The sequence below is a fragment of the Malurus melanocephalus genome, unplaced genomic scaffold, assembly GCF_030028575.1.
Source record: "Malurus melanocephalus ecotype Western Australia unplaced genomic scaffold, MMel_1.1 scaffold_221, whole genome shotgun sequence".
Taxonomy (NCBI): domain Eukaryota; kingdom Metazoa; phylum Chordata; class Aves; order Passeriformes; family Maluridae; genus Malurus; species Malurus melanocephalus.
In genome coordinates, this window is record NW_026623453.1 from 290,992 (window position 1) to 318,551 (window position 27,560).

The 27,560-nt window shown below is 45.2% G+C and overlaps 1 protein-coding gene across 1 annotated transcript; it reads right to left on the reverse strand.

Moving 5' to 3' along the window:
* Nucleotides 1–8,071: 8,071 nt before the first annotated feature.
* CEBPA (CCAAT enhancer binding protein alpha) lies at nt 8,072–10,774 on the reverse strand. The gene has a single exon (XM_057374289.1). The coding sequence runs from the start codon at nt 10,591–10,593 to the stop codon at nt 9,625–9,627; it is 969 nt and encodes a 322-aa protein (XP_057230272.1). The 5' UTR covers nt 10,594–10,774; the 3' UTR covers nt 8,072–9,624.
* Nucleotides 10,775–27,560: the final 16,786 nt, after the last annotated feature.

Below are 27,560 nucleotides of genomic sequence, written 5' to 3' on the forward strand. Positions count from 1 at the left end.
CTCTCCTCTCCTCTCCTCTCCTCTCCTCTCCTCTCCCTCTCCTCTCCTCTCCTCCTCTTTTTTATGTTCCTGATTCTACAGTCAGCATTATTGTTTTGGCCAAGAAGAGGGAGCTGCCTATGAGCCATTTATTACCACATAAAATTACTGAAATTACAAAGGTCTATAAGTAATAATTGCCAACAGATTATAGGCTCTACTAATGCAGTCACCCATGAAATATAGAAGGCCTATTTTAGAAGGAACTCTAGTATAGTCTATACATTTTGATCCCCAGAAAATAAAACTAATGTTGAAAATATTTTGATCTTTTGATCTGCATTTTCATCAGGATGCAATATTTTCCTGGAAACTTGTTTTAGTGTGTACAAATCAGAAAAGCTTACACAGATGTAAATAACAGCTCAATTTGTATGTGTAACAATGTGCCAAGTTTTCAGCCTGCAAGAATAATTTTCATATGAACTGCAACAACAATGCATACTAATTAGCTGCACCATACACACAGTSATGCAAATACTGTCACTGGGATTTACAGTGGATTGTGGGACAAGTTGCCAAAATGGCAGTATCAGAGGTCACTTTTGCATTTTAAGTCCTGTAACAAGCAGCTCACTTTTACTGATAAACATTCCATAAAAGCMTATTTTCCAGTTTTGAGTTACATTCTAATGTGATAGCTTCTAGCCAGTCTGATGTGTTAATGTGTGGAGGAAACACCACCCAAGTGTTTTCTCCTCAGCTGAGAGGACATAATCCATATTGTACATCATAAAATGGTGCACAGGATGTGAACATACTCCAAACTTGAATTACCTTACTCTGCTCTACCACCACACTGGAATTATGGGGGGGATAATAACCACCAACATCAACACTTGTTGATGAAAGAAATGGAGGGAAGGATTCCCATTAGTTTTCAAAATTTTTCTGCAACTTTCCTTGTTGTTCTCACATTTCAGAAAACCCAGCAGTCCCCCTGCAAGACCACTTTGCTTTTCACAGGAAATGAYTCCGCTTGGGAAAAAAAATGTTTTTCTAAATAAACAGGTTATGTTATATAGCATGAAAGATTAAAAAAATAAAGAAGGCTCAACATGCCTACACCCTGCCTGCCATCACCAAGCACAAATGCCCAGTCCTCAGCTGGATAACATTTCAAGGGCTAGGCTCTCCAAGAATAGATGTTCWTTTTCTCTCTCTTGGGCCCTTTGTCTCCTTTTGCTGTTTTTTTGTCCTTGAATATTTGCTCCCAGTCTAGTTAAACTCAATGCTAATTTTGCCACTGGCAGAATTAAACTCTAAATTGCCTCACCTTCTAACTGCAGCCTTTTTTCTCCTCTTTTCTCTAACCTTTCCTCATTAACACATTTTCTTCCAGATAGATCCCTCCTTGATTCCAATGATCCTATTTATGCTTCTGCTTGCTGGTGACTGCCTGCCACTGGCCTGTAGCGCCATGCTGGTGAAGGGAAACCTACTCCCTCATTCACATATGTTTTACACACATAGCAGCAYGGGAGACAGCATTGCCAGTCACACAAAGGGTCTTGCTGTGCTTGTTTGCTCAGCCCTGTTTCCTCAGTCAGTCCCGAGCACAGTCCCGAGCAGTGCAAGGAAGCAGAGGCAGGCCACCAGCAGAGCTTCTATCATTATCAGGTGCAGCATTTGCAAAGGAAGAGCAACAACATCAGTATGTACATTTTCTCTCTATTAACAGAATACCCAGAAAGAAAAGGCAGGCGCAATCCATGTACTTCCAGGAAGCTCTAAGCCAACCAGGAATGCCCAGCAACATCAAAGAAAAGGTACCTGTATTCCATAATGGGCATCTTGCACATAAGAATGAAAGCCTCTAAAAATCATTGCTCAGTTGTGAGAACAAAATACAAAACCAAAATATATACTGTTCAGCTAAGTCCCAAAATGTTTTTGTTTTATAAAATCTTCTTCTACTGGCTACTGAGAGGGAAAGAGCAAATTTCACTCCACTAAATGAATACATGAAAACTCTCTCAGCTGGCTGCCCATGAGCTCTTGCAGGGATAATTCAAGTCACTGATGTAACACTGAGGAATACATCCAGCTGCTGAACAAAAATCATGATGAACATCAGTCATGTCAAGAAACATCCGCTGCTGTTTAAAATTCTAAGGAAATCATCCATATACAAAATAGCTAATAAAGTCAGTTATATTACTGATCGCTTAAAAATCAGATTTCCTAAAGCATTTGGTAATCCCATTATGAAATATGTTACATGAAATARATGAAAAACATGAATGACATTCTTCATATATTTTATAATAACTTATATATTGCTATGTGTCTTTTGAAATATCCACTTGGAATCACCTTTAGATCACCTTTAGACTGTTTTTCTCAACTCAGAATTCTTGATGTGATATCTGTAACTGTTATAACTCGCAATGCAAACAGAAAGCAGTATACCTAGAGCTTTATTTATTTACATTGCCTACWTGTTAACTTAAAACCAGAACTTAATGTTGTCCTATGGAAATCATAGACTGACTTTTTCAAATAAATGTTGCCAATAGAGTTGTTATATACATTCGTCACTTAGCAATCCAAATATACAGTGTTATTCTTAAAACTGCAGTCTAGGGAATCAAATCTCAGTTTCATTCCAGTCAACGGCAACTCCTCGCGCCTTCAGAAATGATTTSAATAAGCCAATTCTGTACCAAATAATAAGACAGATCAAGAAATTTTTGGTATGAAAATCCTGGCTATCCCATTCTTTGGATATTTAACATGAGTTCCAGTAAACATAGGAGGGTTGCTGACTGGAATGAAGCAAGCAGCATTGGCACATAACCTTTCAGATTTTGTATTAGTTTATGAGAAGTCTAAATGCTAATTTGCGCCATCATGAATCAACAACACTCATTTCAGCCTGACTCTATCATCAGCTTTTAACTGAACTGACATGTCAACAAAAATGTGAATATAACTTTTTAAAAGTTAGGGAAGATACATTCTCAGTCCACCAAACTGAACATGGGTCCACCAAGTAAATGAAACCCTAATGTATAAATGACAATTTAACAAAAGTAAAATTTATTATAAGCTTGTCTGTAAGAGCTACAATATGCGACTTAGTGACCAACAGCAGATTTGTTATTCAGCTCTGATCTCAGAGTGGCTGGTTTGTGTGCACTTACTGCTGTACACATAGTCTCCTGTCTCTGAGGAACTAGAATACAAATCACATGCTGGCTCCAACATGTTACAGTAGCTCAAGATTAATTTGGTTCTTGAAGCAGGTCTACAGCCAGATACATAGGGAGATGTAGAGTGAATACCCAGAATGAGAAAAGTAAGGCACCAAATTTCCACAGTATTCAAGAAAGTTCTGAAATATTTTGAGGCATTTATTCAGCCAAAACTTTCCCTGACTCCAAAGTGATTTTGCCAGAAAGTGGTTTGAATGTCTAAGTGGAATTACTTCTCAAATTAATGGTGGTTTTTTATTTTAAACATAAACTAGAAATCACAAAACCTCTTACAGAAAAGATTCTGTGCTGATTGCTCTACTTTTCAGTAAAGATGCATTCACAAAAACTTCCATTGCTGCCTTCTACTGAGCATTCTCACATATYGTAGAAATCAAGTCACCAAACTAATAAAGAGTAATGCCTAAAACTAGGGGAGGTCTTGAATCCCTCTGTTGACTAAGAACTGTTGTTAAAATGTAAGTGCCCTGCCACACAGAAAATACAGTCAGCACAGGTAACCAGAGCCAGATTCTACCACATGGGCCCAATCCTGTTCCCACTGAGGCAATGGCAGAATTCCAACCTGTCTACTGGGAACAGCAACAAGTCTTCTATCTGCTTAATACAAATGAAGATACTCATCTCCTTTTTGACATATTTTGGGCTCAAAGCCATTGGCTGACACTTGTTTGGTTCTGTGCATGTAGTGACTCATGGGATAATACAATGCCTGACTTCCATTATGCCAGACCTGTCTTTCTCCGTGGTTGACTATTAATTTCAGAGGCAAGATGCAATACTGCAGTAAAATAGGATGGTGTTAAACTAAGAAAATTGCACTTACTGAGATTAATTAATCAGATTGCGTCTGTGAGAATTCCATTCCAATTAAAGAGGTATACCCACATACTCCTGAAGGCATCAGCCCATTGCTCCTGCCTAGAGAGGGCGTTTGTAGAAGTCTCTAGCAAAGTACTTGGCAGTAAAGGTAGCGTTAACATATTGCCTTCACCCCACCAGAAGTAACCTGAGAAGCAACCTAATAATGGAAAGGACATTAAAAAAATCTGCATTCCAAACAGATGATTTTAATTTCAGGCTACATACACAGACTGGATTACTCTGCATATACAGGTATTCAATCAACTGAGCATATGCTGGTTTTCCACAAAGCTGTAAACACTTTGAGATACAGGCTGATTTTCTCTCTTTGGTTCCACAGACTAAGTTTGAGACAATGAATAGTACCATCAAATAATAATCATATGGACTGGAAGATATATCTAAACAGACTTTCTGGTTCTTCTGAATTTTCTTGTTGTATGCTTATTATTAAGTCTTGGCTTTAAAATGCAGTAACCTTCGGTATGATACAGCAAACCATACTGTAACACTGATATTTGTGGGGTGTTTGTATGCAATTTCATGTGTATAAACATGGATTTCATTACAGATGAAGGTCACACACAAAACCAGAGATATTAATGTATAAAATATTATTTTTTTACTTTTTAATACCAAGAGAGGGCAGTAGCCCTGTTTCTCCACCCTTTACTCAGATATTTGCCATTCTTTTCACCACTGAATTGGGGTCAAAGCCAATTCAACCAATAAATACAAATCAGTAAGTGCAAAACATCTGCTTTCTTCTACCAGCAAAGCATCTCACACTGTSCCACTTCAGAGTGGAAATTCATTCCTTTCCTCCAAACTCCTGAAGTGAGTGAATGAGAAAAGTTCCTCGGGGGCAATTCACACATTGCAGCAATAAAAAATAAAAGACTGAGAAATATGGACRCTCCTCCACCACCCCCAACCTGCTGCAGGACTTTGCTATGGTCGTAACCAAYCTCTCAACTCTGTACACAGCGCTAGCAGACAATCACTCCCTTCCTCTCAACATGTGATTACTTGCTCAGCCTCTCAGTCACTGCCCACCCCCTGCCTCACCCCTTCCATGTCCCCAGTGTCTGGGACTGGCAAGGGGCAGGGGTGGAGAAGGAAGGACTACACAGTCCCACTAGTGCAGCAGGACGGGCAGAGGCTTGGCCACATTGCAGCAGTGCTGTGTATAAAAGTGAACAGGCTCAGCCACCCAGCAGTCATGAAGACAAATGTTGCAGAGTGTATACACCCACAGCATCCTCCCAGAAGTGGAGTTTCTCAAGCCTTTGCCTATGCCAGGCTAGTCTCAGCATAGGGTGCCTGTGTGCAGGGAGATGAGTGGAAATGCCACATGTGAGAACACTCCCTACTCACRGTCTTGTCACACTTACCCAAGTGTGCCCACAGCAGAGCAGAGCAGAGCAGCACAGCTGTCACCTGCCATCGTCTGCAGCAGCACAGACTGCCAGCTGTGTGCTGCTCCAGACAATCCCCAGAGGTGCCTTCCAGCTCCAACTGTCCTGTGATATTTAGAGTGGACAGTGCATTAAAATCCTTTCCACCATCCAGCAGGCATAATGCATACCTAAATACTGCAGAAATAGGCAATGCACAGGGTCATGTGTGAGACTGCAGCACTGCAGGACTTTGACCCTGATGCTAAGGCAAGCGTTCCTGGACATGTTGCTCTCAGAACATTTTTCATCTGGACTTTTCGAAGGCCCAGCTGTGTACCAGGGGAGGGTATGGTTTGAAAGGAAGAGGAAACACAGATCTACAGCTGGGAAGGGCTGGGAAGGGGCTACCAAAGCAAAAGACAGTCCACAAAGAGAACACAGAGACTGCAAAAAGCTGTGTGCTGTGAGAACTGTTTTGTCTAAGCCGTGACTGAGGGTCTTATCGAGGGCTCAGCCTACAGTTAGGGTTAGGATTAGAGAAAGCTGCTCGCTTTGGCATTGTGTTTAAGCCAAGTGTCTCTAAACATTTTTCTGTTATCAACAATTTACCCTTCATAGTATTCTGTGTTTATATAACTATCGAAACACCTATGTGGTAGATAGCTGATCTTAATTGTGAATCACAGAATGGCTGATTCTTCTGCCACTGAAGACTAGTTTAATCTACAGTTAATTTAAATTATGGAAAAATCTGCTTTGTCTGAGGCCATAAATGATTTGCTGAAACCACACACACACGGTGAGTCACAGTTCAGAACATAACTCAAACAACCTRGACTGTATTCCCATGCTCTAACCACTAGATTACAGTCCCTCCCACATATACCCTGCAATAATCTTTGCTCAAATGATAACAGCATTTCCCCACTTTACACATTGGACAGCATTACTCAGTAAGGCACATCCTGCCCGACGAGYGTATAGCTCTGCAGAGCTGGGGGAGGAAGGAAGCACAAGTAAAAGCATTCTTTTTGCCCAACATTACTAGAACTTAAGTCTCTCCTTGGAATATTACAAGCTCTGGACCCCACGACTTAKATGTAACTGAAAAGTGAAATCCTTGATCCTAATTTGCATTCATCTTTCACCACCCTAAGCAACGAGTGCTTGCAGACTTACAATCACAGTGGACTTCGGAAGAGCAGCTTTAGCTCTCCTCCCTTTCACAGCCCAGTAGGAATCCTGCTGGCAGGAGGCAAAGCCCCTCGAACCACCCTCATCCAGCCCAGGACCAAGCAGGGCTCGGGGGCTGCACCTGCACCAGGTTGAGGCGATTCGGGAGTCCAGTCTCACCCTCATGGCCCTTGCATCSCAGGGTCACACATTTGTGGGTTCAATTCTCTGTCTCTGGGGTATTTAATTTCTGCGGCGGTGTGCCGCGCTGGGCATACACAAGCATGAGGGCAATGGACACAGCACGAAGCAGCGAGCTGTGGGGAGCGCGGCTCTCCCCGTAGGTCCTCATCCACAGGAAAGGTCGACCCGGCAAAGGCTCTGCTGAAGGGACAGGGCCCAGGGCAGCTTTCCCTCACACGCCTGAGGCGCAGTCCCGGCTCAGTCGCGGACCGCCCGCACGCCCACCGAGTCCCGCACAGGGCTCCGGCACTGCGCCACACGCCGGGGGCTACTTCCCCTCAGGGCCGGCCTCCACCACGGGACAGCTTCCCCTCAGGGCCGGCCTCCACCACGGGACAGCTTCCCCTCAGGGCCGGCCTCCACCACGGGACAGCTCCGCGCCGTGACGGCCCGGGCGCAGCCGCCTCCCCCCTTAACGCTGCCCCTTGCCGCCCCCATCCCATCCCATCCCATCCCATCCCGCCCGGCCTCGCACCACCTCCCCGCGATGGCCCGCGGCCCGACCCCGCCTGCCCGTGCCCTGCACCGCGTCCCCCGGCACCGAGGGGCGGTGTCTCTGGCCCCGATCCCGCGGGAGCGAAACTCCCCGGGGGAGGGGAGGGGCTCGGGCCGCGTCTCGCCGGGAGGGGACGGGCAGCGGGAGCAGCGGCGCTGCCGGGCGAACGGGGCCCGTCAGTGCCCGCCGCCTCTCTCCGCCAGGCCCCGCCGTGTCCCGGGCTCGTCCCCCGCGCCCCATTGAGACCCGCCGCATCCCGCGGGCTGTCCGGCCGGCGGGGCTCGGGACAGCGGAGGATCTGCGCGCCCTCGGCACCCGGCGCCTCCCTGCGCCCCGTAGCCCGCCCGCAGGCCCCCGGCTCGGCCGCGGCGGGATGAAGGGTGAAGCGAAGCGTGACTCACGGGCACACATCTGACACCGCAAGTATTTAGGAAATTGCCGTTCTCTTAAAGGCTACCGTGTATTTATTTCTCTGGGGCGAAGACCGGGGACTTGAACTCCATAAACGCGTTTCAGTCACCAGCCCTGGCAGGGGATGCAGAAGTTGGTGGAGAGCCGGATGCTGATCTGGAGGAAGAGGAGAGCTTTTGCACTCCTGCTACAGGAGAATGACTGGAAACAAGCAGAGAGGCAGATGGTTATGGTAGAATATATGCTGTTTATTTATGAAGGTAATCAGGACTTCTGACAAATTTTATATGCAGTTCCCCCCCCATTAAAAAAAAAAACCACCAATGTGTGTGCATGTACATACCATACACGTATACATGTCATACACAAACACTGCACACACATACACATGCTGCTAGCACTGTGCTYACTGTCATGCTTTCAAACAGCTGAATCCACCTTCACTCTCATCAAGACATACTTCGGTTGGACAAATTGTTATGCAGCTACGACACAAGGAAGAAATGTTCTGCATGCCTACCAGAACGCCCTGGGGGCCTGTTTGTTTGTTTATTTTTCTCTCCGGGAGAAGCTCCAGAGTCCAAAGGTGCAGCAGCACCAGGCACAAGCCTCCTTGCCCCACCGCAGGCAGCCCGCAGCCCTACAACCCATGCTCCCTTCCAGGCACCCCTGCCTTGGGGTCGGGAGGCAAGTACAGAACAGTGTGAAAAAGGCAACACACACTCATACTCACCCATCCATACAAATAATAACATTGCAGCACAAGGGCATAGTCTCTGTCACCAGATAAGAAAGTTCTGTGATGGCAAAGATCTAAGTAAGGCAACGAAGTATAGCTAGTGTATACGGAACGGCTTTCACATTACATGAGGCACAGCTTGGATGGACAGAGACTTGGAATAAAGGAAATACACTGAAGGTTCATAGTAAATACCCGCATCAATAGGTATTTATTATTTGTGCTTCGCCACGTTGTGACATACAGTACAAGACTTGCTGCTCTCTCTTGATGGAGAGAGCTCACCATACTCTTGTAAGCTGCTGCTCCATCAGTTCCAGGCTGTCCATCGGTTCTGCAGCAGTTCTGGCCCCTTTCCCTGCTCCCAGCCAAGGCAGAGGACAGGGCTCGGCAGAGCAGCCCAGCCAGGCTGTGACAGTCCTGGCAGCAGTCTGGTGGCTGCCCCGCACCTCAATGCTCCTAAAGGACATCCAGGGCTGCACATCTCTCAGCCTCAAGTCCTCATCGCTGACTTTCCCCAAGCTGTTACTGCCTGCTGCATTGCAGGCCAGCTGGAAGGGGCCTCGCAGGACACCCAGACACCCCAGCCCTCAAGCCTGCACGTCCTTCATTCTTTCTCCTTGCACTCTGGAGGCTGGAGGGCATGGTATGCTCCAGAGCTCTTGCAGCCAGCTTTTAAGGCACATCTGGATTGCTATGCATGCTTTCTTACTGTTATTATTATTATTATTATTATTATTATTACTATTACTGTTATTTACCCTGTGTAGGCACATGGTCTTTTAATTCTTCCCCTTGCCTTTCACCTTAGAAAACCCACCGTGTTTTCAGATTACTTGTATGTCATCTGTAAGGCACAAACCTTTTAATACTAGAGCGCCTGGCTTCTTGTATAGGTCGTGAATTGATAAAAAACAAACGAAACAAAACAAAACCAAAACAACCCCCCACCCGCTCCCCGCGCCACACCGCGCATGCCGCACGCCAGTACATATAGTATCTATGCGCGGTCAGGGCAGCCCGGCCGGTCCCGGCGCGGCGCTAGGCGCAGCTGCCCATGGCTTTCACCAGCGAACTCTCGGGCAGCTGCCTGAAGATGCCCCGYAGAGTCTCCAGCTCCCGGGTGAGCTGTTCCACTCGCTTGCGCAGCCGCTCGTTGTCGGTGGTGAGCTCCAGCACCTTCTGCTGCGTCTCCACGTTGCGCTGCTTGGCCTTGTCCCGGCTCTTGCGCACCGCGATGTTGTTGCGCTCCCGGCGCACCCGGTACTCGTTGCTGTTCTTGTCCACTGTCTTTTTCGATTTGCTCCGGTGGTCCGAGGGCATCATCTTGAGGGTGCCCGCGGCGGGCAGGCCGCCGGGAGGGTGCGGGTGGTGCGGGCTGGGCACGGGCGTGGGGGGCGGCGTGGGGTGCCCGGGCTGGAGGTGCATGGTGGTCTGGGCGCAGTGGGCGATCTGGTACTGGAGGTGGGATGGGTGCTGCTGCGGGGCGTGGTGGGGATAGAGGGCCGACAGGGCCGCCGACTTCACCTCCTCCTCTTCGCGAGGCTCCTGCTTGATCACCAGCGGCCGCAAGCCCGGGGCGGCGATGCGCTCGTAGAGGGGGTCGAGCTTGCCGTCCATGTAGCCAGCCACGCAGCCAAAGAGCGGCTGCTGGTGGTGCTGCGGCTGGTGACCCGGCGCCGAGGCGGAGCCACCGGCTCCATGCATGGTGTGGAAGTCGAAATCCCCGGCCAGGATGGCCTTGGCTTTCTCCTGCTGCTTGCTGTGCTGGAACAGGTCGGCCAGGAACTCGTCGTTGAAGGCGGCGGGGTCGATGTACGCGCTGATGTCGATGGAGTTCTCGTTCTCACAGATGTCGCCAAGCTCCGCGCCGCCCGCAGCAGGTGCCGCCGCCGAGGGAGCCTCTCTGTAGCTGTAGGTGTTGCCGGGCAGGGGAGTCTGGAGCTGGTGGTGCTGGCCGCTGCTCATCGGGGGCCGGGAATCGACCTCGTAGAAATTGGCTTGCTCCATGAAGCACCTACAGTCTGCCGGGCATGGTGAAGGGCTCCTGCAATCCAGGTTTCGARAGGGACGCGGGCGGCAGCGGCAGTGGCTCTAGCAATCCCGCGGCACGGTGCTGCACGGCACGGCGCGGCGCACCCAGAGCCCGTCCCCCGGCCCAGCCCCGCTCCGCTCGCTGCCTTCCTGCCCTGTTGCTAGTGGGCTGCCGCGGTCGTGCGTGCCGTATATATACAGCCCGCAGTAGGGTCGGGGATCGCCCTCTAGTGTCCAACCTCCTGCTGGGAACCTTTGACCGCCGCGCAGCCGGGTCCCAGCGCCCCGGCCAGGCACAGCCGGCTTCCCGCCCGCCCCCGGGAGCCGCCGCGCCGCGGGGAGAGCCCCCCGCACTTCACCACCGCCCCCCGCCTTTCGCCGCCGGTGGACAACGCCCGCAAAGGACTCTCGGCGCCGATAAGTGGCCCGAGGAAACGGTGCGGAGGTTTGCGCCCGTGCTGCCGGGGCCTCTCGGCGGGGCAGAGCGGCCAAACGCGGTCGGTATATTTCCACCGCGCGCTCCCGCCTCTGCGTCGAGAGCTCCGGCCCAGCGTTCCCTGGCCAGGCTTCCGAGGAAGTCTCAAAGTTCRCCATCACCCGCGCATGCTTGCAAATATTTGGCCAGTCGGGAATATTGGACCCATCGGTTTTGGGACCCAAGGTGCTCTCTCACCAGAGGTGGTTACCTGCCGCCGCGCCCTGTAGCCGGCAGGCTCGGAGCAGCCGGCCGAGACCAACCGCATCGCATCCACCGCGGCCCGGCTTTGCCGGCGGGACCCTCACGGACCGCCCGGTCACAGCGGGACCCGCTAGGACCCGGTCGGGGATGGTCCGGTGGAAAGCTCGGTGGCAGCTCCGCTGCTCGGAGGTGATCGGCCGGGCTSTCCTGCCGTCTCCGGAGGAGCTGCCCCGTCTGCGCGGAACATCCCGAGCCGGGCCACCTGCGGGCCACTTTATTCCCCATACGAATAGAGCAGATAAATTTAATTACAGATACTCCCAAACGCACACTCAGCAATCTCGACCAGTGCGGGGCACGGACCGCCTCCCGGCCTTGACCCGAGATAACCGCGGGCGCAGCGCTGCAGTGGCCCGGAACGCCTGTGTACCTCGGGCTGTGCTCGGSCCCTCGGCGGCAGCCTTCCCAGCCTCCGTTTTCAGGGAGTTTTGAAGGCGATCAGTGTTCCCGCAGTGAGGGACTGGAGAGGAGCCGTGTGTTCCAGCCACTGCYTCCCACCTGCGAGGTATGCACCTACCTGTGGCTCCTGTGTACAGGCTACAGCCTCCCCAGGAGCCTCCATCTCAAGCTCCAGTTCGGGAGGCATGAGGATGCACAGAATTCTTCCTGCTGGCAGCACTCWCAGTTCACAGAATAGATGTGTCTGTCCCTCCTTGCACAGCACCCAGCTGCACCTTGGGGAGTCGCATGGGCATTTAGCTCTCCTGGTCCTGAAGGTCCCGTTGAAAGGACAAGTCAAGGCCAATGGAGCAGGCGCAGGCTTAAAATCGCTACAGAAAGATCTGCAGGGAAAAGGAATCAAACATAATGATGTCTGGAGAAAAAARTGCTGCAATTCTTACTTCTGAATGTTTTAGTAGAGCAGAAACCTGTGACAGTAAATTCTGACAGAATCCTTGCAATTAAAAATAATTGACAAAGTATTCACCAGGAAACAAAAATGGCAATGCACCAAAACCCCATGTTTTTGTTTCATGTAACACAGGTGTGAGCCTCTGTTTCATGAGCAAATGCAAGGCCAGCAGTCAGTTGGCACACTCCAATGTCCTCTCAGGAGAATAGATTYTGTAACTACCGCAGGAAAATATTAATTTACAGATTGCAGAGTATATTTTTCACTATCAGTTGAAAAAAAAATTTCCTAAATTGTTTTTCTATGCAGTCAGTATGTTCTGAAATTATACRTCTTGGCTTCAATGCAGCAGCAGTGCCTCACAGGGCTGCTTCCACAGGGAGCTGCAGCACTGTCTAAGCAACCAAAACACTCATAAGAACTCTGAACTCAAGGTACAGAGGAAAAGCCTCAAGTTTGTGACAGGAATGAGTTTTGGGCACTTTGGAGTGGAGAGTAAAATGTTTCTGACTGCACCCAACTGTCCAAATTCAGCTTGTTCTACTGAAGTGAGCCCAGTTCCAGAAATGGGACAAACACTGAGCTGTACTTTTTGCCTGCTGGGAGAAATATCATCTGGATTAAAAGTTGGCAAGCAGTTTATACCTGGAACTTTTAAGAGGTCTTGTCTGACTCTGAAGTCAGCAGGAACASGAATAGGCCATGGGTATTTAAAATAAAAGGTCAGTGCTGTTTGAAATAGCAGAAGGATAACCAAAAAAGTGTAAGTAGAAGTGTATAAATAAGTTCGTGATTTAATAACAATACCTACATCTCCCTAGTCTTTAAAACATTCTCACATTTTATGATCATTCTGAAATTAAGGCCTAGCCACACATTAAAAAAATTTGAAGTAAATCAGAAAGTTTAGGATCAGATTCCATTCCTAATTACTGTAATTAATGAACAAGTCCCCACAATTTAAGGACTGGTTTGCTCAGTTTTTGGTTGGGTTTTTTTTTTTTTGTTTTTTTGTGGATTTTTTTTTTAACATAGACCTCTTTTATCTAAGTTAAGAACTTTTAAATAATCTATTTCTACATGAAAACATAAATTCCTGTTCCAATTATTTTAATAAGTTACGAACGAGGTTCCCAGGCTTAGTAAAAAATATATAGCTTTGTCTTTTTATTTTCCCTGCCTGTCTGAAGACAAAATGTTTAGAACTGGATCATCCCCAAACAAGCATAAATGCTTATTTCCACAATCATATCAACAGTGATTGATAGCGAGTATTTCAAACATTAGAGAGAAAACTTGTACCTTAAGTTACATGAGCCAGGGAGCTGACTTCACTAAGAGAGGAAGTGTGTTGCATACTATGGCTCCCTGAAGCAGCTCTGTCAACTCTTGAGGGTGCTATTCTTCCATCCCAAAGCAGACTTTGCTGTCCAGAAGCTCAGGGAGGGTGAGCAAAGTGCTCTGCAATTTGAAACAGCACCAAGAGTCATCTATAMCAAGTCAACTGCACTCCTTTCTGCTTACGGAAGGAAACTGAAGAGAAAAACGTAACTCTGAAGGAATGTGACTACGTGCATTTGTGACTATTAAGAGTTTTTAATTGCACTGGAACACTGAAGTCTCTTTATTTCACCTAAACTCTGCTCCTGTGTTGTTCTCAGGCCTTTCRCTCCTGTGGGCTGCAAAACAGGTTACTGGCTGCAGGATGCAGGCTGGCTCTGCAGCCTATGGGCAGGATGGTGCTCTGCTTGCTGATCCAACAGTCTGGCAGTTTAGGCAGAATGCAGCATGTGGCCACCCTGTTAGGAACCAGAGTGCAACTACACTTTTATTTTACTACCTTGTTAAACCAGAATATTTCATCGCTACTGGCAGAGCCCCAGACAGGAGTCTGCATGCAAAACTTCTTGGGGTGAATGGCACCAATGGCYCAGCTTCTCCTCTCTCCCACCTGCAAAAGTGGTGGGGAGGAAAGAAGATCAATCTGGCAGGGGTGGGCACTGTGGAGTAGAAAGGATGGGACAGCTATCCTGGGACGGATTACGGGGTTATTATCCTCAGCTGCACCCTGAGCACACCTGGGGAGTAGGCGGGGATGGAGCAGCAGTGGTTTCCTACGTAAATAAAGAGCTGGCAATCTACCACCTWGCTTGTTTTGGTGTATGGAAACACAAACTTCTCCCCTCCCTTGTTGCATTTTATGCCCCAGGGAGGGGACACATGATACTGCACATAAAAGCTGCCACACATGACAACTTTGAAAGGAAAAGACTTTATATGCCAAAGCCTTGGAGGCCTGTAGATCAGTATGCAGCAATGTATGACRAGTCAACCAGACCCTTGCCTTCAGCTGCAAAAGGCAGCTGGGGACCGCTTATMATTTTTTATGTGCATTTTGGTCCAACAACAGATGATTTAATAACTTATCATTACAGCTTTTCTCCTTTGGGGAAGCACAACTCCAAGGTGAACCAACTCAAATCCATGYTATCTTCCTCTTACTTTTTTATATCATTCCCCTTGTTTTCATGGTATCTATGACCATGTCCTCATTTCTTGCTATCCTTGTGCTCTACTGACTTCTGGCCCTTCTACAGGGAACTCAGTCCTTCACAATTTCCAAGCTAGGTAATCAAGAGCGTATTTTCACTTCCATTTACCTGATTACTGCTCWCTTCCATTCAAATGGCCCTCACAGCCCAATCTGTTTCCAGCTTGTCACCTCTAATCTTGCACCAATTACTCTGTGAAGTTGTGTCTTATTCATTCACAATCTTTGCATGGTTAATGAGCCATTGCATACACAGTTCCTCTCTTATAATTAGGACCATATTTCACTGACCACATCTACGGTGCCTAAAACACTGCAAATATTTTTCAGATACAGGATTAAATTCTGTTCCAAGGAACATATAGTTGAAATACCACTCAAAAAAAAAAAAAAAAGGATACTGTTACTCCTTACCTCTCAGTGTACAGTTGCCTTCTGCAGTATTAGGCCATCACCTTTGTCTCAAGATTTCTACAAATAATGTTATGATATTTAAGAGTAGTTCTTCTACTGGTATAGTCAGTTATCCCTTTGCTCAGTATTTGGCCTATCAACAACCACTCCTTCTTCTCTAGTCTTTCACTTCTGAATAAATGACAATGTCCCTTTTTCCCCAGTTGAATTTACTTTCCAGTCTTCTATCTTTACCATACAAACTTCAGTGGTTTCTCTCATCATGAATGGCTCATCATCTTTAATTTGTTCATATTACATGTCCCTGGATAATGGAGTGGTGTTATTACTCTATTTCACACCTAGAGRGCTGTGAGATGGAATGACTTGTCAAGGCCATACAAAAAATATGTAGCAAAGCTGAGAATTTAATCGCTCCTATGCCTTAGTATCTTCACCAATGAAAATGCAAAGTTTTGACTACTGCTTTCCTACAAAGGAAATCCTTTTCATGCAGTTCTTTCTTGTTTGTTGGGTTTTTAAATGGAAATAGATCAAACTTTTATCTGAAATAAACTTATTTCTGAAGTGAACTGCCAAGAAAATATAATATTTTTTTGCCATTGTGTGCCTTAAGAAGCATATAGAAAATACACCTTATTTTCTTCTAGACCTTAGCCTTAGTCTACGGGGTTGAACTCTCTCATTGATCTCGGTAGGAACCCATGCAGACCCTTACCTGGCACATAAATTATACAGCAGAACAATAGCAGGGCATTCTACCCCAAACTTAATCCYCAATGCTGCTTTTAGGGAGGAATTCTCAAAACATTCTGTAAAGATCATGGCTCTTAGACTTTAGCTAGCTACTTTWCATGGCATCATATACGGGGTAATCCAAAACCAGAGATTTAAAGACCTTGTGAATCCAGAAAACTGATACTTTTTTTCTTTTCCCATTCAGGTGACACCAACTTACAGCATTTCAATTATGTGCTTTCAAAGTGCCTACATGAGCTGTGCAGGGAACTTAAATTTACAAATCTCAATGTTCTGAACTGCACCAAAAACTAGACACTGAAATAACAATGTCTTAATAGTCTTGTCAGCAGGACTGCACACCTGGGTTAGCATCAGTATTTACCAAAATCCTGCTAAGTTAGAGTAGTAACACCTCCTCACCTGTATGAATAATTCACTCTGATACCCCAAGAGCATTATGATTATAAGCTTCTCCTTAAAACATCAATTTCCTATGCTAACTAAAGTGGCATCTAARGCCAAACAAGAACATTGGTTTCAAAGCACACCTGTGAATGCTGTGAGGTAACATGGAATCACAAGGRAGGAAATACCCTTATTTGTCTCTTATACATGTGTCTCATATATGACTGTGCATTAATCATTTGATAATATTTGTGTAGTCATCCTGAAACATTATTCATACCTGTTCTTTTTAATGTAAAAGGTACTTTTTAAACATAACTTTGGCAATTCAAAATCATCTGGTTTTGAGAAGGTACATGTACAAAGCTGAACTTGAGATGTATAAACTGAGTTTAATACTTGAGAAGACTGTTTAAGTAGTGAGGAATCTTGCCACTGACTTAGCTGTTATACTTTGCTGTTCTCAAAAGACTTCCAAAAAGATGAAAGCACATGGCTCAGTCTAAATCACTCTTTATAAGTAGCTTCCACGGTAGACATTATTTCTTGAATATCTGCAAATAAAAAAATTTATATGACAAAAATACCAAAATATATTAAACATTTTCCAGAAGTATAGAAAAAGATGCTTTGCTACACAAAGGATTTACAATCAGGAGAAGTGAGAACAATGTGACTGGAAACAAAGAGAAAGATCTGCTCATAAAAATAGTCATGCCATTTCTATATTATTTTAGTAYATCACACATCCTGTCAGAAAACTTTATCCTTGACATGGACTAAGTTCTATGTTCTCATCCAATTTACTCTCCTTAAGAGAGAGAGAGAGATTATTACAAGGATCAAGATTAATCTAAAGAGCAAACATGTGGTAAGAAGTTGTATTCTGTGGTACAAAATGGATCTGAATGCTGTCATTTCTTATGTGAAGATGTTGCTGAGTCCATGGCAGACTTCAGCACGAGAGYCCTCAGAGAACTCAAGGATCTGGTGGGCTTTTTGCACTACTCTTACAGTGAAGCTATTGTGTGATTCGCAGGTTGGACAGTGGGATAACCCATTAGCTCACAGTTTTTGATTACCTGCCTGCAAGTATTTGAAGCTCAAAGTACCTATGGAATTAAGGACTAAGACCTGAAAATATGAAGATAATACACTTTCAGTGCAACACTTCTTTTATTAATGTCTAAAGCATTCTACTTCAGTGGCAGAAAGTTTTGGGAACACACTTGACTCATATTTTAAAATGTCAGATATTGTAAGTATTGACTCTAAACTAAGAGGAAGCCATTTTACTGCTCAGAGCAGATGCCATCTAAAATTTGACCCCCTTGTTGAGATAAATTCAACGTTCTTTAATTATCACACTGATAACCCAGGGATTACTGGCATAAGTAATCCAAACAAGAGCTGGCCTACTAAATGAAAAATGTCAGTGGCATTGACAAGAAAAAAGGGAGCTCAGGAAGGAAGGAAGGTCAGCAAAGTTCTTAGAGTCACTTGGTGACATCACAAATGAATCCAAGCTGTGATCAAATCAACCACCAGCACAGGGGAACAACAGGTCCACAGAGGAAGGAATCAAGTCAGAGGCAATCTCAGCTTGAAAAGGATCACAGTTTTATTAGTAGTTTCAAGCTAATCATAGTGACACTTCCAGCATCAGAATTTCCTTGACTCTCCTAGGAGTAACCACTGCACAGAGAYGATGCTTAGGAGGCAGCTGACCATTTGCAGTGCTGAAAGTTCTGTCAATGGCATACTGAGCCTGCCAGGGTGACTGACCTGMAGCAGGCTCAGGGTAGCACTGGCTCTCCTGCAGCTGCTGGCAGGTGACRTGAAATATCGCCCTTTCTTTCCTGCAGAAATTTCCAAGGTCACTTGAAAATATCCAGAGAAAGAAGCCAGCACTCCTGACTGCTGGGAATACACCTATTCTGCCTTCTCAGCCTTCATAGAAAGAGAATTTGCCCATAGTAACATTCAGCATGCCAGTCCTGTTCACAGGAATAAGGAGTTGTTGATCTCCACTTCTCCACTGCATGAGTTCCTCAAGACCGTTTTTTGTTTTTTGGTTTGTTTTTTTTTTTTGTTCAAACTGGAATCTTGCACTTCAGGTAAAACAAGACTTAAACTTAAGTGAAATAGAAGTTAAACACAAAGTAAGCGAGTCTAACAACCAGTAGGTTTTTTTCCGAGAGRATCACAAACAGAGAAAAATCTAGAATCCAAAGTTTCAAAGTTTTGGAGGAAAACAGGTCTGGCTACTTCMAATGATGATGCCTGGAATAAACCAGTCCTGCTGCTTTGTGTTTAAAGGCAACCGACATCTGAGCTACAGAATGCTTGAAATAAATACTATCAGAATTCATACAAATACAATCAGAAGACTTACTTTGATGGAAGCCATTATATTTTTTACTCATTTTATGGAATCATAGAAGTATTTTATTRCAATATTTCAGAAAGTAAAAAGTCAGTGACATTGCTAGAATGTTTGAAAGGTTTAGKCCTCTAAATGCTCATAAACAATGGTGAAAAGACACTGTTCTTCACATAAGAAGGAGCAACAATGTCATGCGACTTACCTGGCCATAGTTTATAGTGGAGCTTAGTATAACCAAGGCTAATCATTCAGCAAGAACCCAGGGCTGAGAGATTCCAAGTTCCAAACAAAAAGTCCTTGCAAACTACTTGCGTTTGTAGGTAAAAAATTAACAAACTATGAAAGGTCTCCCATACTTCAAAAATGTCTATTTTTCTGTCTTGTGCTGTAATTAAASATAGGAATTGGGAATAAAGTTTTGAACTCTATTCACTTTGAATAATTCTTTCAGGCCTAAACAATTATGCTAGATGCTAATTTTAATCAAATTACGTGTAATATGTTAATATGAGCACAGATTCTACATTCCTTGACAAACACCAACATTATATTAATTGGGAATATAAGCAGTACAAGCTGCTCTCATTTATGACATAAATGTGGTAAGTACAAAGTGAAGTTCCACTTGGCAAACAAAAATTTAATTTTAGAGAAATAATTCCTGTCTTCTTCTAAGCAGGCAAAATTTCCAGATTTTTAATTAAATKAGTTGCGTGATTCTAAAAAGAATTAAAATGAAACATGTTTTAGTACTGGGTGCTACAGTTCTTGATTTTATTTTACTAAAATATATGATTTTAAAAGGAATATTATKAATTAAAAACTTGTGTGGCACAGAACCCATGGCATGGGAAGGCTGAATCTGTGCTGGTTGTCTGCAATCTGACACTGCAAAAGACAAGGACAGGAAAGTGTAACTTGGCACAGAACTCTGTTGCTCCCTGTCAGAGAAACAACTGCTCACAGTTACCACAGCTGACACAGCTGGCATTCATGTTGGCTAAGACACTACAGTTGATAGTGGGTCGGTATTTTCCATTTAGAAAGGGGCTATTCCACACCAGCACCAATGTTCTGGGACACTTTAGAAGGCTTAGTTGATGATGGAAGTCTTTATATAACTAAGTGCAGGGCTCATGGATCATTTACATTTAAGTCATCRAGATATTCTTTAAATCTATGGCAGGGTCTAGATGACATGGGAATTACTATTCTTCTTTATTAATAAATTGAAATAAACATCATTTACCCAGCTCAAGTCATCACTGATAACATTTGAGGCTTCCATTTCCTTCTCTTTTAGGGAAGTTCAAGACACTGTGCGTCTCCTAACTATAGTTGTCCCTTGTATATAGCTGTGCAAGTTCAGCTGCTGTTTCCACTGAATATGCAAAAAGTGGTGCCAGTGTGTAATGGAAGACAAGCCATATAAATATGTGTGTCCCTATTAAGAGGAAATGCTAAATGTTCAAACATGGGAAATGTGGGGAATGCTGCAAGTAGAGCTCAGATCTTTTGATGTATTGATTGCAAACRTAGTCTTTGAGAAGGTGCTTTGCCTCAGTGCCCCTTGCCTGTTTGTTTCAGTGGGCCCAGAGCTACACAGTCAAATCTCCCTTGCAGCACTGAAATAGCTCTGAGTCCTTGGATCTACATATTCTGATCACATCCATCTGGTGGTGGAGTGTCATAATGTGTGACTTATCAAATTTTAAGCAGACTGAAAATCTTTTTAGGAATCTATTTAAAAACACTCAGAAAGAAAGTAAAAGCATGCAGCTCCTCAGTTTCCCTTAGCTCAGCAACCAATGCTGCTATAGCATGAGGTGTCTGAGAGGTGAACTGGCACCCAGAACTACAACCTTCACATGGGGGAAGCCAAAGACAAGTGGGCTGTTTCAGGCTGTGCTGCAGTACTCTCTACTGATGCCACACACTAGTATTCAATAAATGCCCCTACATTAAATCAGGGTTCACACAAATGAAATACTTTGTTATAAACTTTGGGCTTAAGGYATTGGCATTTGTTTTCAAAGTTTTCCAGTTATCTGTGGCATCARTAAAGCAGAACATTCCACGTTATCTTGCTAGCAGTATAGAAGTTTCTCATAGCTGGAGTTCTCTGGGTCTGGCTGCCAATGTGCATATTCCTGCTAGGAGTACACATGCACCTGTGTGCACTTATCCTGTCTTTATTTTATTCACAGGAAGGAAAAAGACCACCATGTGCATTAGACCCTTTGTCCCACTTGCTGAGGCCCCTAATGTCAAAGGGCTTTACASAAGAAGAAAAAGAGGACGTGACATGAAAGTGCATATAAACAAACGTAGTTTGAAGAATCTCTTTTCCTGGTAAGCAGTCTTTTTCTCCAACTGCCAAACTACATTCCAATAGGATTGCAAGTGACTTAAAAGCAAAGCCTGTACTCCCAGGAAGAGAGCCTCAAAACCCCACAAAAATGATTGTGACTTTTATAATATTTATTATGTGCTTTTGTCTTGGCTTGAAAGATCCTTTGTCTGACAAGGAAGATGGGAACTTCCCTTGGAATRGAAATTATAACCCTTTCCCTCCAAATGATTGTAACTTTGAAATTACAGGGTTTTCAGGCAAAGATGTYGGAAAAGGAATAACAGTTCTTTACTAGTATGTATTACAAGGCAAGCAAACAACAGCACCAAATCCAGAAACACGGTAAGAGCCTTGTGTAAGCAGCCTCCCCTGTGGTGCAGTTCCAGTCCCAGCCAGCAGGGGCGCTGTTGGCTCCCGGCCGGGCAGGGTGGGTGCGGTGATTCCCCCGCGCCGGCAGGGGCGCTGTGGCGCGGGCTCAGGCTGCGGTGATTCCCCCGCGCCGGCAGGGGCGCTGTGGCGCGGGCTCAGGCTGCGGTGATTCCCCCGCGCCGGCAGGGGCGCTGTGGCGCGGGCTCAGGCTGCGGTGATTCCCCCGCGCCGGCAGGGGCGCTGTGGCGCGGGCTCAGGCTGCGGTGATTCCCCCGCGCCGGCAGGGGCGCTGTGGCGCGGGCTCAGCTGTCTGTCCGGGTGATAATGGTGGCTCCGCAGGCGGGAGAGATGGAAAAGGGCCTTCCTTAACAAATTCACGGGGAAGCCGGTCCCAGTGCCTCTTCGGATGGGGAAATGGACTATAGCAGGAGCAGCTGGAACGGCAGAGGCGGGCACAACTGGGGTAGCAAACAAAATGTAATGCAGGAGCCGTGGGTGTCAGGTTAAAATGTAGCAAAAAGACCGAAGCAGCAGCAGCCAGGCCCCATCAACAGCAGGGACACCCTCCCTCAGGAGGTCGGGGTCCCCTTCCCTGGGAGATCCGGTGTTGAAAAGGTCCTAGTTGAACAGCTGCTCTCATGAGCAGAGGCTCAGCCACAGTAAAGAGAAGCAGTGCGGGGCAAAAACTCTGCAGCAGGAGCGAATTCCGTGGGCAGCAACAGTCCAGCACCAAAACCACACCTGTCGCCACCCCTATCCCAAGAGAGCATGTGAGKGCCGAGCCCTACAGCCAAAATATTGCTGTATCTCTGCACTTCCCAAGAGAAAGTCCCCCAGCTAGGAGGGCAGCCAGCTGTACCTTTCCTCCGCCTCCTCCCAGCTGCATCTTTTGTCAAGGTGCTTAGGAGGCCTATTAATTGAAAACCTGCTATAGCCTTTTTATACGTTATCAATATAAGAATGTAATAACTTTTTTTACATATTATTAAAATACAGTGTAATCACTTTCAATATATTATCAATGATAACTTTTTAATATATTGCTATAAGTTTTTTAATAGTGTATTAGCAACATATAGTGTACCAGCTGCACGTAATCTAACCAGCTGAATTAGTACATAGATATGTGAAATCACCAAGAGGCATAAATCAGAAAAGTTCTGAAGAAAGTAGACAGGTAGATACTACAACAAGGAACAGTAGCAAGCACTAATGAGAACTTGGCAGAAACACGGGACAATCAGCAAAATAATTGGAAATTACGACTTGGAGGACTGGAGAAAACGCATGAATGTCACAACTGCACATGCCCTGAAGATAAAGGTTAAAAGTCCTCCATGATGAAGAGGATGGTATCTCATTAGAGGGAGGGCCCCTCCCTCTTCGCGAACACCGAATTGAGGATGACACACGCGTACTTGTCAGACTATGATATCGTGTATTTCCGTGCCCATGTATAGTAGTGGGTGTATGGTGGGCGTATGGGGGGCAGTGACAATGTTCATGTTACACCATGCTTACTGTATAAATATGTGCTAATTTGAAGCAAAGGCAGGTGGGTTAGGAGCAGAAATCCCCCTCACCTCCAGCACTGCAATAAGCAAATACCTGCTCTATAGACACTGGTCTATGGAGTTTTATTCCTTGGCCTTTTTTGGGCATCATGTCTCATAAGTATCGTAGTTATCATCTCTTAGGCAACAAATGATAGAAAATTCTTTAAAAGAAAGAGGGAGAAGAAGGAGAAATCCTAACCTGCAACAGCTTTAAGGTTTCTAAAATTCTGTACACYTTGGTGAAGTCCTCTTTAGAATGTATATGTTCAGCAAATACTGCGTCTGCAGCAAAACAGTCTTCAGGGGCAGCCGTGCTTTGGTAGAGTAAGTCTCTGTCTCTGCCAAGTTGGTGGTTGGTTGCTGGTGCACATACAGCACTGGGAGTCTATGACAGCAGTTTCAATGTTCTAAAGTGTTCTGTGCTGTCATCAACTTTTCCTTTGCATGTTATTCTCATTTGCTCCATGTTTCCGCAGACAGGTTGTTCCACTGTAACTCACTGACATCAGCTTTGTTGTAATAYTGCTGAGCCTCAATTCTCTTATTGGGCAGGGTTCCTGATAACTTCAATAGGTGTCTTAGTTGTCTGAGAACTTCTGATCAAAAAAATCATGCCTGATGCATGAAAACCCCACATGATAGCTAAAAAACTCAGAACGAGGACACTTCCCTGTATATAGAGATTTGTTGAGTTGAAAGCCRTTGAGGTGCACAAACATGACTGCAAAGGACATGTAGAAATGGAGGATGCACAAAGCTTCTCCTACAAGAGGGAAGTCTGATATAGTTGCTGAGGAGAGGGGAGAAAACCAGGTAAGTCCTCCAATTACATTGTTGTTCCTAGCACATGTTACAAAGTGTTTTCTTCTAAAAATTTGTCTGCACTGTTTATATTCAATACAAACCTAGATTGTGCCTTGTAAGTTCACAATAACAGAGATAGTCAGATGCCTGCAAGCGTAAGTGTAATTGCTTCGTTTTTCTGGGAGTCTGCATTATGTTTGAAGGTTGGCAGAGCCAAAGCAGAAGGCTGTGCCCTGATGTTTCTTTGGAATTTGCTTCCATTTCAGGAGGCAGGCAAACCAAAAACAGTTAACTCACCAAATGCAGAGAATTGACTTTCTGGAAGGAAGATGGCCATGCTGAGGTATTTATCCTCTTTGCCAGTGTTGTGGGTTAAGGTTTGTCCTTTTGTTTCCTTTCTTGGGGTATTTTTCTTTCCCATTTTGTTGCTGGGATACACTGATTGCCAGGTCATCCTTTTGATGGGTGGGTGATTGGTGAAGACAATGGGTCTCCCTGGGCACTTCTCCTGCCTGGCAGTTTGTTGGGGTTTTTTTTCCCTCTCTTTGGAGAGATGGAAGTTCTCATGAGAGTTCTGGGCTCCGGGAGGGCGTGTGTGTGTGTGTGTGTGTGTGTGTGTGTGTGAGTGTGTGTGTGTATCTGTGTGTCTGTGTGTCTGTGTGTCTGTGTGTCTGTGTGGCAGGGGTAGCTTCACTTCCTGCCCTGCTTGGCTCGGGGAAGGAGCTGGACCTGCTGCCTGAGGGGGAGAACTCGCCTGCTGTTGCTGCAGAGCCCAGCATCTCCGGTTATTGGTTCCTGTTTGCTGCCCTGTGATCTTCTGCCCCTGTGCCTTGCTGGGAACCCCTGAGATTCAGCTGCAGTGGTTGAGTTCTGCTGCATCCCATCTGCAGCCACAGGATTCTGCTCGTCTCTTTGCTCATCCGGCCATTCTGGGGTTTCTTGCTGTCCAGAGGAGCACTGAGATTGGCGTTTCCGCTGTGAGTTTGCAGAGGAACTTTTTCTCCATCCATCTCTGCCGTTCTGTGTCCGCCATCGGCCACTGGGAGATCTGAACCAGCCGGGACCCGCCCACAGCGCCCCCTGCAGCCRCCGGGGAATCATCGCACCCGCCCTGCCCGGCCGGGAGCCAACAGCGCCCCTGCTGGCTGGGACTGGAACTGCACCAAAGGGGAGGGAGTGTTTGGGTGTGAAGCTGTCACTGGGTTAGGGACTGGGTTGGTTGTTGCTATAGTTGTTATTTGTTTCACCTTGTTATACATATTAGTAAAAACTGYAATTCCCTTTTACCCATATTCTTGCCTGAGAGCCTGTAACTTTCAAAGCTGTAATAATTTGGAGGGAAGGGGGTGGGGGGGATCATATCCACCACTCCAAGGCGGGGTCCCTGCCTTCATTGGCAAACACCTGTCTTTCAAACCAAGACAGCCGGGGACAAAAGATAGAGTCCACTTGCCTGTCTACTTGACTGTATCTGTCACTGATTATCTCATCCAAAATTCTCCTCATTGTTGTAGCAGGAGGTCAGTGACAGATGTGTTGCAATGGCCAATACACTTTCTCAAACTGTCYTCCCACATATGTTTTATGATCATAAATAACTCATTTTTTATTCAAGTTCATTAACAGAATTGAGGCAGAGTAAACAATCAGGTGGACTGTCCTCTGCCAGGTGCCTGACTCAGTTTTGTGTTTCAAGTGGCCATTCCTTGYGCTTTTCATGGTATTTCAGAGGTCATATTGGTTGCGGGGAATAATAAAACCATTGATGAGAATGCAGTTTGTATCCTCATCTTTCCAACACCATAAGACCACAAACAAAGCTATGTCTCTCCAATTTCATTGYTTTTCTGGAAGGGTGTTTATTTTAGGCTTCTGTTCTGAACCATTTTGAAGTCTGTATAAAATTAATGAATAAAGCTATTCATTCTTCTTGATATCATAGGAATAAGGTAAAATCTTCACTAGAGTATATTCTGTGATAAATAATGCCCTAGTAATTATGGGTGGGGATTTTCATGCGGTGACTGATGACGCCTTGGAAAAGAGCCATGKCAGTGTGCATTCAGAAGCTAAGCTATCTAAATCCTTGCAGGCCTCATTTATGCTTTTGGGAATATAGGACAGGTGTGGCAGTTACTAAACCTGGATACTTGAGAATTCACCTCTTATTCCCAGGTGTGGGCCATTAATTCTCGCTCAGACTTGTTCAGTTCTAACAAGTCTCTTTTGAACCAGATTTTATATGTGTACATATACTCACACAATAAATAGCATTTTCCTTTCAATCCATTTWTCTACTTTGTTTTTACTCATTTTTAGCTATGCAGCCTCATCTTACCTAACATTTTATATACACATGGCAGCAAACYCCCAAAACTATAGTGGCAGTCTACAGATCCCTGTCACATTCTGTAGATACCAGAGGACTTGCAGTTTGCATTTAGTACAATTACTAAAGAAGCTTGGTAAAACTCAAGCCGAGACCCAGTGAAATTCATAACAAAGGCTATACTAATTTTCATTGGCTCACTATACATCAGAGCAAAGCCAGAGAACACTAAAACACAAACACATGTTTGAAAAATACTGTAAAAAAATTAAAGGAACATAGTGTTCATTCTTTTTGTTAGATGATATTCCAGAAATCTGAACACTTTCAGTTGAGACACCTAGAAGCCTCCTCAAAGACCAGGCATTCTTCAGGGACACATTTGATACTTTTAAACTAAAATACCTACAAGAAAGTTTCTAATTCCATATTCTGGTATTTCCATAGAAGGTCACAGAAAGTAACCCCAGCTGCTTCTCTCACTTCAAAGGGACTTGTGGCTACTGAACACTTTTGTATATCTGGTCATCTTTACCTAAAATACATTGGTCATCTCCTAAACAGTCCTCTGGAATACAATGAAGAGACAGGATGGCATATGCTAAACTTGGTGCTTAAAAAGCTAAACCATATGCTTAAAAGCACACATTTTTGTGACAGTACTTTTATGTGCAGAGAATTGTCACAAAGGTAACGAGATGTCCCTCTGTCTTCAAATCCTCCACAAAGCCATGGCTCAAGCCATGGCTCTCAGATCAAAGTACTATCTGGTAAAATGGAACATTGGTATTGGAGAACCTGAGCTGGTTTGCCTTGAAGAACAAATTCCTGACAGCATGACAGCATAGACTGACTAAGGGTTTCATCAAAATATAAACTGACCATCAACAGGTATTTTGTTGCTATGAAAGAGAAGACTGATATCTGACTGCTGAAGAAACCAGCCTACTAATCAGAATACCATACAAAAAAGGGAAACTTGCAAAAGTTGACATACTTTGCATCTATGCAGTTGGCTGATTCTGAAAGTGCTTGCTAACAGTTTCTGATTWAAAAAATTAACTTCCTGATAATGGCATGAAACAAAAATAGGGCAATTAGGGAATCAAATCTCAGGGCACCACTGTTGCTGACTCRACTAGATTCAACCACTTCATCTGGCATAAAGCACCAAACCTCTCATTTCCGCCAAAACTCGAGGAAATGTGAACAGCTGCAGCTGGAGAAGCACAGCATATAATGCCTATAGAAATGACACCTTGAGCTTGTTGTAAAAGCATACAAATTATCAATGCATTAGTTTTCTACTATATGATGTATATATCTCATTGATCTATTATTTGCAGACACTGTAAGACATCTGTGTTAGCCTGATTCCCTTTCCTATCACTCAATAGTCWGCTGAAGTTGTGGGGGAGGGAACAGCTGTCTATTTTGGGGGCT